We start from the raw sequence: 15446 nt of genomic DNA on the forward strand, positions 1-15446 counted from the left end.
GCCCATATTCTCATCTATCTCACAGCAGTAAGACTGCTGTTAATTATTGGAAGTTGGAGTTCTTTCCATCCTAAAATTTACCAAGACATTAAATATCTCATGACTACTTTGTGTCTTCATTGCATCACAAAAAACTTATTGGTGAAGAGTCACCTGTTTCTCCCAAAGGGAACCGATTCAGACTTCATGTGACGCTTTGCGAAGATGGTGAGCAGAGCTTAGACAGGAACTGCTCTTAAGTGATGGACACTCTATAAGCACCAGCATCACAGTGGCTGAGCGTCGACAACCAGAGACTGTCACTCTGGCAGTCTTTCACTTTCAGATGTACACACACTTGTGCGTGCACACACAAATACAGTCGCTAGCCTAGACAGATTCAAGACACTGACAAGCACTAGCCACTGAATCAGAATACTAATAGGAAAAAAAAAGGCAGAGACTTAACAGTCGCAGCACCAAAGAGCCAGTAGCGTCTGTGGGATCCTTCCTAGTCTGACGTACTGTAGGCTACTCTGCCTGTCTGACTGACTGACACCCTCTCTGATTCTCCAGGCAGACAACAAACTGACGTCAATATGGTTTCTCTGTTCTGTCTCATGGTGGGTCTGTCTGCTGTGGACGGGAACAGCAGCGTCTCTCGGCGCTGGCTGGGAACGAGCCTTTATCATCTTTTACTGGTTCCTGTCGCTTCAGTGACGCCTTCCAGTATCCTCTGCCTGCAATGTACAAATCTAAGAGGCGTGAGTGGATGCTCAACAATGAAGACACACACAAGCACCAGTAAGAAGAACACACACCCTCGCACCTCACATGTCATGCAGAAACGCGAACACTCTTGCATCATTAAAATCCCATATGCACTGTGCACACACACATGCAGTGGGGTATTTCAGTTCCTCTGCCTCACAGTGGTGGTCACCAATGTCTTGTCACGGTGCTTACAGAGTGGTTAGGCCAACATGTGCTTCTCTCTACGCCTCACTAGCCAGCCAGACTGCACTGATTCAGATCTGGATACTGTCCACTAACATCCTAGCAAACAGCTGTACAAATACAACTGGTTTGTTGAATACAGTGAGAAGGATGGGAAGAGATGGAAAGCGACGAGGAAATAATCCAGGTGCAGAAAACAAGGGAGGAAAGGAATGATGGGAAGCGAAAGAAAGGAGGGACAAAAATAGATGGAAAGATGAAGAGAGGAAGGGCAGACAGTGGGGCAAATCAACACAGGGAACAGGAGAGAAAACAATGAGAGTTAAGAGGAGACTGGGTGAGACAGAGGGAGATCTGTGGACACTCGGGTGATGACAGATACTGTTATCATGTGGGTGTGGATCCTTTTATAGCCCAGCCAACTAAAGCAGACAATGGAGCAAAAAACCCAGGGGACAGAGAGGGGTTTTATATGGCCCTATCTGTGTGTGTGTATATATGTATGTGTGTGTGTGTGTGTGTGTGTACTGGCAGTTTCGTTAGGGGACCATGACAGTCCTGGCAAACTGCCCACATTGACTGCGATCAATGACAGAGGTGCATCCACAAATGAAAAACTGAGTGAAAGGCTGAATAATTTAATAGTGCATCTACATGAAGCAGACATGGACATAAATCCCTTAATGTCAATGACTACAACAAAATACACAGAAAATCCACCTTCACCAAAATGGTTCTCCCTATGCAACTCGTTGTCATTCATTGTTTGCTGCCAGCTTCAAGCAAGCTAACATGAATCCAAAAGTAGGACAGAAAATGTGCGGGATCACTGGCTGTTAGTGGTCCCATTATACGGCCAAACGCCTACAGCAGCAAAAAGGAACAGGCAATTTAATTCTGCGCGTTGACATTCCTGTCCAAAACAAAACTCTTTGTGAGCGCAAACAACAACAAAGAAAAGTTTGCACGTCAGTAGAAAAGTAGGGTTTCGTCTCTCATGAAGAGTAGCAAAGGGGATCGACAAAAAGAAAGGGTGCAGGAAAAAAAATATATCTCAATCAAACAGGAGTTTTCTCTGTGAACAGCTGCCAGCCAAAAGGGACGGGGCTCATGCATCACAGGTTCAATTCCACCTTACAGGTGACAGGCCTGCCTAATGCTATACCCTGGGCTCCCCCGCTCACCTCACCTAAAATCCCTCACACACACACACACAAGAAGCAAACACAGTCACCAAGCCGATACAGAAAACAAGAGCTAGTTAAAGTCACAAACAGAAGAAAAGGCAGAGGAGACGAGGAGAAAGTGGGACGTTAGCAAAATAAAAGAAACCGGAATTGGGTGAAAGTAAAAAGTGTGGTAATGCGGTGAGCACATAAGCAATTTGGTAGCGCGAGTGGGGAGCTTAAAGGGAACATTGACAAGAGAGGCAGTGGGTAAAGACCCGGCGCTGCTCAAAGGCTGCTCCACCCTCGCTCCTCTCCCAAATGTTGACAGTACAAGTGCAAAAACAGGCTTTGAAGTGTGCTCTGCTGAAGGGGCGCCGCGTACCGTGCATCGTGCTTCGTTTAACAGTGTTACCCACAAAGCATCCCGGGACCTGCTCCTCTCTCTCACACACACACAGTGAACCTTTGACAGTGTTTTGATGATGCCACTATGGGCAGACAGACAAGGCAAAATCAGGGTGGGGTGACAGAGAGCTAAAAAAAAAGAGAAAAGAAAAGAAAAGGCAAATAGATGAGTGAATAAATGAAGTCAAGAAAGGCAAGGGTGCAACATTTTAATGACTCTATGTTATTCTGTTTTCCCGTCCTTTCCAGAGAGAACAAACCTCAGCAGGTTTCATCTCATGTGACGCCTAATGGAGCATAAGGGTTATTAAATGTTTCCAGGGAAACACTATTGTGTTTAGTTCACACATCTGCAGATCGGAGGATTCAGCACTCACGTCTATTCCTGGGAAAGAAAAAAGCATGTCAAGGTGACATAAAGCAGAGAGCAAAAAATAAAATTTAAATTAAAAAAAAAATACAAAGTAAGGAAAGTTTTGCCTATTAGCTGCTGTGGCACGACACATGCTGAATAGTGACTAATTGGCCACTTGCAGTGACATGTTTAAATTTGTCACAAAAGTGGAGAAGGACAAAGGAAAGGAGAGAGAGACCTCTGGTAGATCTAAGTGATGGCATCTGTCAAAGTTTCAACCTCTAGATATCCTGCCTTTGACCCGTGTGCGTCCATTGAGGTTTCATCCCCAACATAAATGTTGTCTAAAAATATTAACCCGACTACCCCCTGCTCATTAGGCGCTAAATTGGAATTCATGCTTATTTTTGTACTGGGGGTTTGATCCAGATACTTTACACCGATCATAAAAGGCCACTTGGCATGCTAATGGCCATGCACTCCTAGCTCGCATGGCTAATGGTGTCGTAAAACATACTAGTGCACTGACACCTCCAAAGCGCCAGGTAGGGAATACTTAGCACTATAGAGGTGCTCAGTTTGGCCTCGTTTAAGGGACATGAAGGATTCCCTGATGAAGACCATAATGATAGCTTACACTGGTAAAAATCAAAACTAGATACATGAAACTCAGAGAGGGTCAGTGACTCTTTAATACACACACACACATAAATGTGTACTAAAAGCCATGCCAGCCTTTAGCATTACTGCTCATAGGGGGACATAATGATTTAAGTAAACTGTTCAGGTGGTAAAAAGGTGACTCTGTCTGTTGCAGCTTCCATGCACCACTGGGGTTTCAGTTTTTAAAAGGTGTTTGACAGTGCTGTTAGGGGCCCAGTGCCACTGATTTAAAGGGTTTGCTTTGGAAGACAAAAGTTTTTTCCCTTAACTGTACAACTGATGACAGTCTTGTTGCCGCTAAATGCAAAAGTTTATTTTATGTACTTGTACATTAAGAGAAAGGTTAAACAACTGTGAGAATACAAAAGCTGTTTCACAGTTACTGTAATGTTACATAAGCTATGATGGACTGTGGTCCAGTGTGGATGCCCTTTGTGTATAAAGTCATTAGAACCTCATCAGTTCTGGCTGCACTGAAGCACCTCCAAATGATGCGGAACACTGCACCGAAACGCCCCCAACCTCACATGCACTACTGCTGAGAGACCGTGTGTGTGTGATTATATATGTGTGTTAGGTCACACTGGGGCCCTAAAATAGCACTTCATTAGTCATCCAGGGTATCGGGCATGGTGGGCCCATGAACCAATGCCAGTGGGTGCCATGGACACGTGCCTGCGAGGGGGACGCTCCATTTGGACCCCAACACCTCTGTGCATCATCCCAGAGCCTAAAGGGCTTAATCCCCACAGACGGATTTGACCCAGTAATGGGGGGGGCGGGTGCACGCAATGAGGTGAACCCACCACCGCAGGCAGCAACGGGACGCTCCGCAGAGCAGAACGTTCTGGTCTGTTTTTAGCCAACAACAGCAGTGCAGGGTGTCTTCGTAGAAAATGGACCTTCGGATTCAGTGAGAATGTGATCATCTCAGTTCTTTATCAGCTGACTAAGCAGTGAATCTAATTCGTTTATAGCTTTATCTTAGCCTGTCCTAAATAATCAAATAATAATCATCTCATCTGATCAATCAACTCTCCTTGTACTTTCTGTCCTCATTCCTCCTGCCATTTCTCTATTTCCATCCTCATCGTTCTTGAGCTGAAATCTATTCTTAACCCTCTCCCATGGTCTTTCACCCTCATTACTTGGAAAGCCTCCAAACTGTCAGTGAAACCTGGCAACAATTACCATTGCAACAGCTGCAGCAATAACTGTTACAGTAGCACTTACAGTATTACTTATATAGCAGGCACAACCCCAGCAGCACGGGCACCAGACCAGAGCACCGCGTCTCCCCCCACCTTCCAAAGCCAGCAGGCCCTCATTAGGGGTCTTGTAAAGACCTCATACCTGACGGGGCTGGGCCCCTTCACCACTCCATTCCTCTAGGCTCCAGGTGTGTAAGGTGGCTGCACTTCACCAGAGGGGACAGCTTGGGCTCATTTATGCCTATGGCTACCTGCCTGATGCCTACTGCTGCAGCAGGCCCCAGTAAACTAAGAAACTGTAAAACTGCACGGGGTCCAAAAGGGAGAGAACATTGGGGGGGGGGTGTGTGCAGGGGAGCAAGGATTATGACCCTGTAAAGATGAAAGAAGTTCTGGGCAACAGGCGATCAAAGAGGAAGTGTGTCAGTGCTGATGTGGCAGGGGATTGGTCGTATCAGAGGCCCCGGGTCGTTCAGCCTCAGACTGCATGTGAGTTTATCTGTGCGTTCATGTGAGTGTGTATTGAACTCAGCACAGCAGGGCTTAACGGCCACAGCGGACACCATCGGTGCTGGATAACACAACGACTTTCACAAGCTGCCGCTTAATTGCAGTTTAAACTGCACTTTGTCCCGAGCAGCACAGCACGTTGCAGTTAACATACACACACACACACACACACACATCTACAAACCATATTTCACCTAAAGAAGCATCTGTAGTCTTCAGCCACAAAGTTAATCTGATCTCACGGTTAATGTAGAAGCAAAACCGCATGGGGCTGGTTAACTGTTGGTTTACACTCTGTTCCAATTACTAGCATAGCTGGGAAACTACAGCTAACTGTAATTGTGTGTGAGCACATGTGTATGGAGTCAATCAACCTAGTTATATGCTGGGCACTAAACTCACTTAACCTTGTTATCTTATTGCACAGCTCCAGCTATGTATGTGGAAATTGAATTAGACGAGGAAGCTATTAATAGGGAAACACAGAAATGACTTTGAAACAATTAGATTAGATGTCGTACGTGGCTAAAATAACGGACAGTCAGTTCACATGAAAAGTACAAGAGTGAGAAGCCAACCACTGAGAGGAGGAAAAAGAAAGAATACAGAGAGAGTTAGAGACAGAGGAGATCAGAAAAGGGGCCTTAACCCTTGCTCATGTCTGGAACTGACAGATGTGTTGTCAAAAAGACATAAAAGATGAGACAACGATGAAAGTACAAAGTTCACCCACCACTTGTACATCTGAGGGCACTCTGGACAGGAAGTCTAGCAGCTCGTTGTTATCAATGGTGTAAGGGTCTCGCAGCTTCTTGGTGAATTTATTCACTCCTGTAGAGTGAGAAAAAATGGTTGGGGGCAGGCAGGGAAGAATTGGAAAAGAGAGGTGGACATCAGCCGATACTGAGCATATACCAAATTTGACTACTTATATGTATTTTTGTCATTAGCTCACCCCAGGCTAGCACTATGTATCTTAGAGGGATGAAGTAGATGATGATGGTGGCCACTCCAAGAGCCACGATGGCCAGCCAGCTTAAGAAAGGCACAGTCCAGTTAAATGTGCTGCAAAGGGAGGAGAAAGAGGCTGTAAACACTAAGAGACACAGCAAAGCTCAGTCCAGCCAAACATGCAAAGAGATAAGCAGAGAGTCAGCAAGGGCATTTTAATACTTTCCAAGCCAAACAGGCTAATCTGGATGCCACTGCGCTACAAATTCATCACACTCAATAGAACTCTGCAGAAGGAAATAACTGCAATAACCCAAAGTCTTACAGGTCAGCATTGCAGGGTGAAAGTGGGCTATGACTCAATACAAGGCACACTACATAGTCAGTAAAATGCTCTAAACATTACAGAAACACAGGTCAAAGCTGCATCAGTTTGATTTCAAATGTTTTTAGTTGTACCGAATGAATGAAGATGAAGAAGGAACCTGTGGCCTGACTCTTTTTGTACTGCAGCTGTTAATCAGCACAAAATTCCCAGCTTTCCATTCCCTTTGCTTTTATGTATGCATGTATGTGGCATCAAGGGCACCTGCAGCAGTGTACAGTAAATAAGTGTTTTTGTATGTGCATGTGCACTGATGTGTGTTTAATCTAGTACACAGATGATTCAGTTAAGAGGTCGTGCCGGGTTACGTGAGATGTGAAGGACATAAAGACAGACAGACTGTGTGTTTGGCTCTCAGGGTTGGGTGTCACTCCGGCAGCGTTTCCTGAGAGCAGCATCGAATTATATTCAGTTAGGCTGACAAGGGAAGCGGGGCAACCTGGCATTGCGGAAAAACACACTGGGACGTGCAGAGCAGAGCGAAGCGGGCCGGGTGCCGAGAAGCGGGCTTACGACTCACTTCTTTATCCTCTCGCCATAGGAAGCCACTTCATCCAGTGCATTCTGCACGCTGATGCACACGTCCTGAATGGCATAAAGCTTGTTCATGAAGCCCTTTCTCTCCGAGTCCTGCAAGAGGACAGATAGAGATGTAGGCAAGGGAGACAGGAAGCGAGGGTGCAAGAGGTAGAGAGGAAGAGAGAGAGACATCGAAGAGAGGGAGGAGAGAGAAGAAAGAGGCTGGGCACAGGCATCTTTGTGAAAACAATACATTTTAAATAGCGTCAAAGATTTGGAGTGGGGAGCCAAATCACCGGATATCCTGCATGAACTGACGGAGTGCTTTCATTTCAGGCAGTAATAGAGATATAAAGTCGGCAGAACAAATCAAAATGTTTCCCTCCTTACAAAAGCTCACACAGGAAAATTTGAATATGTGAATAGAGAGGCAGAATTAAACTGAAAGCCAAATGGATACATCAATCTTTGGGTGCTCTTTCTCTCTCTCTCTCTCTCTCTCTGCTGCTGCCAAGACAGCCAGGAAGACCGGGCAGAGCCCTCTTTTGTTCTGCTGGCTGGCACACTGTGATGATGTCACCAGCCATGACATCATTATCATCCTTATTAACGCCGTCACCCACCATGAAGAGCTCTTCCTTTCCAACTTTTGATGGTTGAGAACTTGAGAATGTTGTGAGTTGTGTCGGGAGAAACCACAAACTAGACAGGCGGTCTCAAATCTACAGTCCCCCTCTCACTGAAACAAACTGAAGAATCCAAGAAGTCATGCAACAGTCAACGAGCTGCCTGCTGACCGACTGACAGGCAGGGACAGGATGGATCGGGACAGAATGAGGTGACAGAGAGTGATCGAGAGCTGCTGGCTGAGTGAGGACATCAACACGCAGACTGGTTGAGACTGGACGTGATCTGTGGGCATGCTTGGGAGACAAAAAGGGGGGCATAACAATTATCTGTTATCAGACGGAAGTTACAAGAGTGTCCAGTGGTACCATTGATGGGTGGTCAGTTTACGATATGGGGAATCTGATCAAACTGGCACATGAAGAGACTTTCATCCAATTCCAGTATGTTAGAACACCAGCATGCAGACAAGTGGAACTAAATTATTTTTCTTGCTCACAGAATCCTAATAATTTTTGGTTTTGAACTGATGTGCTCTTTCACCCTGTTTCTCAGAGTATTCGTTAAAAAATGAACACTTGTGAACTGAAGATGCCAGAACACTTCATGGTTCAGATAAGAAAGAATTTGGGTTTTATACAGCTAAGGAAAAAAGGATATTCCACAGCTGAATGTAAGTTAATGAAATGCAAAATGGACAAGAACATTTTTAAAGAGAAACCAAAAGATGGCCTGCATGGCCACCAAATATTTCTTTTGTCAGAGAAGCAGCACAGTATAGCAATGACTGTTATTGATGAAGATGCATGGTCGTAGTCAGATTAGAGAAGTAATCCTCATCATTATACCCAACGAAGACAGTGAGGCAGTCAAAGACATGAAGCCTCCCGGACCCCAGAGGCCTTTACCACATTTCACTCCTTGAGGCCAGTTCCCCCCCACCTCACCACAACCCTCCCATTGAGACCAAAACCCACCCTCTTCTTTTTACTCTCCATCCAGGATCAGATAATGTGAAAAATGAACCATGGAGCAGCCAGGGAGACCACATGGCCTCCCCAGTAAAACCACACAAGACAAATAGATATAATTAGACAGCATCCGTGGGTTATTTTTCTTCGCAAATATTTTACAAGACTCCCTTTCTTTCTTCCTCCCTCTCCTCCTCTTCGCAGACCTTTCCTCAGAGTCCATCTGTTTTTCATTGCTCGCTCAAACAAATCTCAGAACGCAGGGTCTATTGTGCTGGGCTGGGTTAGGCTGAGCTGAGCCGGGCTGGGCCGGGTCAGGCCGCTTTATTTTCGGGCCCGGGCTCAGGGGAGAGCGTTTGAGGGCCAGGGGAGTGGTGTGAGAGAGCGGACGGGGGTGGAGAGGATATGTCAGAGGTCATCAGAGTATAAACCATTGCCACATGCCCCTCGAACTGCAGTCTGACTCGTATTTCCTGTCTTCAAACACAGCTCAGGGAGGCGGGAGGTAGCAATAACACAGAGGGCCACGGAGAACCTTGTTTTCCCAGCTTCCCTGCACACTGCGCACATATGGAGCCAGGCAACCTGTTCTTATAATGGAACCTAATATGCACACAAACACACACACACTTCAGCTATTAGATAAGGTTGATCTGCACACCTGGTCTTGCTGTGTGACTCTACAAACGATATTATACCCCGACTCAGATTAGACGATGAGGGCCCTTGACTTCTAAAAGCAGTTTCTTTCTCTACTGAGCAAATTTGTTTTAGATGGCAGAGTCATCACTGATAGAGAGGGAAGTGATACAGAAAAATGAAGAGGGAGACATGGCATTCACACATCGCAGTCAAGGTTAAAGGAAGCTTTCTGTTAACTTAGATATTTAACAAAATGGTGAGATATTTGAATTAGGAGGTGAGCTCTCTAAGACACATTTACACTCCTTCAAGAGTGGATCCATCACTAGCATAATAAGTTAAGTCCAGGACTGCAATGCTTTGTAAGATTTTGTGGGGAATGTGTGCGTTTGAGTGTCAGGCACTACCTCACATGTGATCTGACGAGAACATGGTTTTGTCAGGTCCTGGCCAGGAGGAGCAGTGGGGTCTTTACAGGAGACTCAGGGTTTGTATTTCCATCTGTCTTTTCCTGTGTCTGTCAGGGAGACTAAGTGGGTTTGTTTGGAGGCCTGAAGGCAAGGCTAATAAAATGAGAGGCCTCTTGTTTAGACTTGGCTACAACTGCAGGTCATGTTAATGCTCAAATTTTGCCACAAAGCCCAGCACTTCTGACAGCAGTGTAGTGAAGGATGACGCTGCATGGCTAGAATCATTCAGACAAATAGTGCACTGAGTCTGCATAAGTTTAGCATCATGTATTTTAATAGGTTGGGACTGTAGGTTAATCTGCAATGTGTAACACCGACATGTTATGTTATGTATCACAAATTATCATTTCAGACTGATCACAGGATATCCATTCTTGCTGATTTCATCTACTGGAAGACAGGTCCAGATACTGATGTGTACTTTTCTGTCAAAAATACATACCATGTTTGTCTGTATATGAAGTACAGTACTGTACATATACCACTAAAGATCTAAGTCTTAGCTTCTCCCACAGCTGCTTCATGCAAGGGATGCAAAATGATTGCATATACAATAGAAGCAGAAACATTAAATGAAAACAAATCATATGCAAGAATATCAAAATGCTGAATATAAATTAGCATCCCCAGTTGTGCATTGACACAATATATAAGACAAGAGAATACATACTGTTTTAATTAATTCTTTTGAGTGCCCATGACCATCAGTTCTCTGCTAATGCAAAACATCAGTAATTTATGGGATGCATATTCCTGAGTGTTTATCTAAGTTAAATACAAAGGAATCCCTTTATACAGTTCTCTGTCATTATTGTTCATTCTCTTTGTCCTTTCCTTTCTGTGGTCCATCTATAGTTATAAAAATCATTTATTTTATTATCCATTGTACAGTAAAGGGCCACGACCACTGAGTGTAATGTGAGTTCAGGCTAAGGGCAAAAGAACTGCATATTCTGGTGCACTAAATTAAAAAAACTGCACTGGGGTGCTCCGTTTATCCTGTGAATGAAATGTTTCCATGTGCAGAAGAAACTCTTTGACATCAATTAACTCTCATCTGGCTGGTAGCAGAAATATTTTGTGAGTCTTTGTTGGCAGAGAGTTGTTTTAATTGCACGCACGCTTTTTATAGACAACAAGTGCATCTTCTGTGGTTATGTCCAAGGTTTGCATCATTGTTTAGATGTGTGGAGTGCAATATGAAATCTCAGTCAAGCACCAATCAGTTCAACACTAAGCCATCCTGTGAGCAAGTGTGCGGAGCAGGCTGCATCATGGGAGAGCTCCCACCAGGGAAGTCAGAGGCAGGAAGGCTCATTAAAGTGATGCAAGCTGTTTGCATGTGTTAAGGAGACACAACCCTCAGTGACACCAGAGAGAGCCCAGGGACACACACTCTCTCTCACACACACACACAGAGAGATAGATGGCAACACAACGTTAGGCTAACCACATTGCATTTGCTGGTAAATTGTGGTAAACACTTGTGGTAAACTCACTTGATTAAATATTTAACAAAGGAGAGATGCACAATGCCTTTGTGTACTCGACTGCTCCATTTCTCTGTCAGAGAGCAGAAGCATCATGGCAGAGTGCATCTAAATGCAAAAAGTGCAAAGTGAGCACTTGTAAACTTTGCAAAGACAGTTTGCTCTTCACTGACCCAAGGCCTAGAGCTAAACAAGAGAGAGGTCACCGAGGACTTAGCCTATTACAATGGACTCAAATATCTGTCCTATATCCACCGGATGGAAATAGAGAGAGCCATCTGAGACTGTTTTAACCTCCGATCACATTGTTCTCCCTGCTGGGTTACGCCATAAAAATGATAAACCTAACCGTTATAATGTATCAGCACATATCCCACCACACCACGAAATGAGTCTGAACCACAAGTGGCTGCTGCTCGTGGCTGCCGTGCTAAAATTGCACCTGTTTTTCTTTGTTTTTCTTTTTGCCTCTCTCAGTCTGGCAGCACAGTAAAAAATTGAAATGTCATATAAAACGTGACAGGATGCTAATATGTGGCTCCCAGAGGGCATCTGAAAGCGTTCCTGTTGATTTTGTAACTGCAGAGGGAGTCGGCATCGCTCCCATTTAAACCCCAGGAAAAAAGGGGAGCGAAAAAAAAACAATGAAAAGTTGAGCAAGTTGAGGGATGCTTCAGGGGTGACACAAATTCAATTTCCAAAGCTTGTGCAAGATTTAAGAGTGACAGAATAATAAACCCTGCATACAATTAGCAACTTTTATTTGTTGCAATCTGAAAAATAAAACATAAAAAAAAATACTCATTTTGGACCAATGAACATATTTGGCTGTGTAGAATTTTGACTCAAAATGTTCAGATGGCCTGTCCCTAAAATGAAGCAAGTAAAATGCTCTGAAAAGTCTACATGAGTTCACTCTGTCATAATTTCTTTTAATTTTTCACCTCATTGGGAAACTTTTTTATCTCTCATGTCAGCTCCTAAGACAGAGGCACATTATGTAAGCCAGTAACTGCCCTTAAAATTAAAACTAATATGTTTCAGTGGTGTCTATTCCAAGTATTACCAATTCCACTGGGGAACGATGAGTCACAGTTTTTACTCACTGGGAGTTAAGAGGAGCCCCTGAGGGAAAAGAGAGAAAAAAGTTGGGAACCCAGTGGCCTAGAAGAACATCTCCTCTCCCCTCCGTCAGGAAATGACAACAAGGCGAGACAAAGGCCCTGCGACCGGCCTCAGATACCACCATGCAACCTGGCACCTCGCCAGCGCCACATGAAAGAAGCAGATGTTCCCTTTTTTTCGTAGACTGCGGTTTTAATAAATAATTTATCCCATACAACAACTAATCCGTGAGCGAATGTGGGGAATACATCTCTATTTCCCTCCCTCTCCTTTTATCATAAACACATAAATATCTGTTTAACTAGGGTGTTGAGATGCGCTGCACGTCCTCCTGGTCTTCATCAAGCGCTTCACACACGCCAATTCCACGTTAAGATGTGAAAGGGCGCCCCACTCCCGTAGGCCCAAATGGATGAATGTGAGGAGTGTGTGTATATGTGCAGGTCTGTGTGTATGGGTTGTACACACAGTTTTCTTTGAGAATATCTGTGCGTGCTTGGTTGCTCCCACAAAGCCAAAGTCAAACTCTAGTTAAGATTGTGAGCTGAAGGTGGACCAGGCAGACACAATGCACTGTAGCACCAATTAGTCTCTTCAGTCCCAGAGCGAGGATAAATATACACATATGTAAAAGAGAGGGATGGAGGGATGGAGAAAAAGAGGGAATAAAAGAAAGAGGTGGCAGTGGTGGTGACTTATTTTCAGTTTGACCTCTGCTTCCTATCCTAAAGAGAAAGGTTTCTGGTGTTATGAGTGTGTGTGTCTCTAATGTGTCTGGGTGGCAGGAGGTTGTTTGCCACTGATCATCTTTACCCATCTCCCCCTGGGGGCTCTCATCACCTCCACCACACCAGGCACTCCATCAGACTCAAGGTCGGGTGCACGTATGTGCACGTGTCTGTGCGTGCACATACGTGCACACGCACACACACATAAATGACTTCCACCCCACAACTTCCATGCTTGATCACTTCTCCTTCCTCACCTCCTGCTGAATGCCACCCGACCCCCGCCCACTGTGCACCCCCAGCCTGCCCAATTCTCCCCCACTTTGCCTCACCTCTGCTACCCTGCTCTTGCACTCTCCTTCCACTGTCCTTCCCAGGATCCAGCCAGGCAGTGTGTGATGAATGGGACAACATTACTCTTCTCCTCTGTTGGCCTGGTTTAACTGCTCCACCCCCCCACCCCACACCCCCACTCCGGCTGTGTGTCTGTCAGTCTGTCCTATCTGTCTGTCTCAGCCTCCCTGTCTGGGTGGGCCTGAAACATATGTTACTACTGCACAAGCTAAACTCTGGATTAATTGGTTTTGGACTTAACCCAAGACGAATGGGCTTTTATCTTTTTAGATGAGGTACAGAAATTAAGTAATTAGTAAAAAAGACATGAACTGCAGACTTTTTGATTCTGTAAATGGAGTATGTATCCACAAGAGTCTATTCTATTCAAGTAATTAAAAATTTTCACTGTGCAATATTATTTCTTTTTCATTCATTCATTAAATAATACTCAGGTTAAATTACATCTGATTCATCACCACTGTGTGTAAAACCTGATCTTCCTAAGTTTGGCGTAACTTTATTTACATATTCATGTTCAGAGACACACAGGCAATGGAAACAGCTGTAACAGCCACTGTTTTAAACTTTGTTTTGGAAGGGAAGCGGGAGTGCATCGCTATGAAGTGAAGGGATCACGTCTTCAAAAAAGTAAATAAAATATGCATCCTCTCTGTGCTCATTACAGATTTATGACTCTTGTTAAAAGAAAAGGTGGCGGCTGCCTTCTAACATGTCTGACTTTCAAATTCAGACGACACCGCTGTCAAGTGTTGTGCTCCACATTCTGTCCAATGAGAGACCGGGAGGGCTGAGTGTGTGCCATCATCAGCATCCTATTTGGTGAGAGTCTCGAAGAGAGTTACTTTGGGTGGATGAGAGCACACAAGAACTCCTCACCTACAGTGCAACGAGTGCTCATTGTAATCCTTTGATGCATAGTTCATCAGTCAAAAAGTTCAGTTGGTTCAGCCGCTTGTGTGTATGTGATTCAGAACAATAACAGTTGGGGGAGTCGACATTGCTGCATTAGGCATAATGAGCATTGGGATTTGCTTCAGCATATGAAATAGTTTTGCTGTCTCTGTAGTAACTTTTAAGAAAAAGTGCTCACAAGCGCATTCAAATCACCCCATCACCACACACACATGCACACTCATACAGACACACACAGCTCTCTAAAGCTCACTGGAAAATTAGTTTGTTAGGCACTTCCTATCAAGCGAGTTAAGGGTCATAAGGTGTGAAAACAAACATACATTTGTGAGAGGGATGTAATTAGTGCATTCAAAAAAAATTCTGAATCTAAAAATGTATTTCTGAAAAATACAAATAATACACTGAAGCCCCAGTAATAAGATCTATTCCCTGATGGCCCCCCTCACTGCACAAATTATATCCAAAACAGGTGTGAATGCAGTTGAGTCAATGTCAATGTGTTTTTTCGTCAGGCTTCAGTACCCCACAGCCCTTTAGTCCCACCAGACCTCCCACCACACCTAAGTGCACCACAATCTACAGGTGTTGCCTTGCAGGGTGACACATCTACTGTGTTACAGGTAAGTCACACAAAAAGACAGAAGCAGCCCTCCATGCTGGAGTCTCATTTGTTTCCCCATCACCTTAAAGAGCAGGCAGAGGCAGAGGCCTCGAGGTGGGGTTGGGTTGGGGGCTGAACGTGCAGTGCGTGGGTGCTGACTGAGACGCGGACAGAGGACAGGTACTGTACACAAACCCCAACAGGACGGCAGACAGAGTCCGCCGGACAGACAATGAGCTAAATAGGAAACCAGAAGACAGTGACACATACCATCAGGAGCCATTGCCAGAGCCACACACATGCCCACTTACCACCATCGCTCGTATCCACTCAAAGTGCCAGGAAGCCAACATATCCTCAAGGATATGGTTTTTATCACGGCTGTCCTCCCAGGGGTCTGGCTTAGGGTCCTTGTG

The 15446-nt window shown here is 44.8% G+C and overlaps 1 protein-coding gene across 13 annotated transcripts in view; it reads right to left on the reverse strand.

The window, feature by feature from the left end:
- LOC124058133 (multiple C2 and transmembrane domain-containing protein 1-like) overlaps window positions 1-15446 on the reverse strand; it is a 146738-nt gene that overhangs the window by 4667 nt on the left and 126625 nt on the right. For 10 of the 13 annotated variants that reach the window (XM_046387055.1, XM_046387052.1, XM_046387053.1 and 7 more), the window contains 4 exons: window positions 15342-15440; window positions 7106-7215; window positions 6205-6314; window positions 5983-6080 (listed from right to left, as the gene is read on the reverse strand). In XM_046387055.1, coding sequence (XP_046243011.1) covers window positions 5983-6080; window positions 6205-6314; window positions 7106-7215; window positions 15342-15440 — 417 coding nt within the window. The remainder of the gene's footprint in view (window positions 1-5982; window positions 6081-6204; window positions 6315-7105; window positions 7216-15341; window positions 15441-15446) is intronic. The other 3 variants (XM_046387059.1, XM_046387061.1, XM_046387060.1) reach the window with 1 other exon arrangement.

Source organism: Scatophagus argus, chromosome 4 (genome assembly GCF_020382885.2).
Source record: "Scatophagus argus isolate fScaArg1 chromosome 4, fScaArg1.pri, whole genome shotgun sequence".
Taxonomy (NCBI): domain Eukaryota; kingdom Metazoa; phylum Chordata; class Actinopteri; family Scatophagidae; genus Scatophagus; species Scatophagus argus.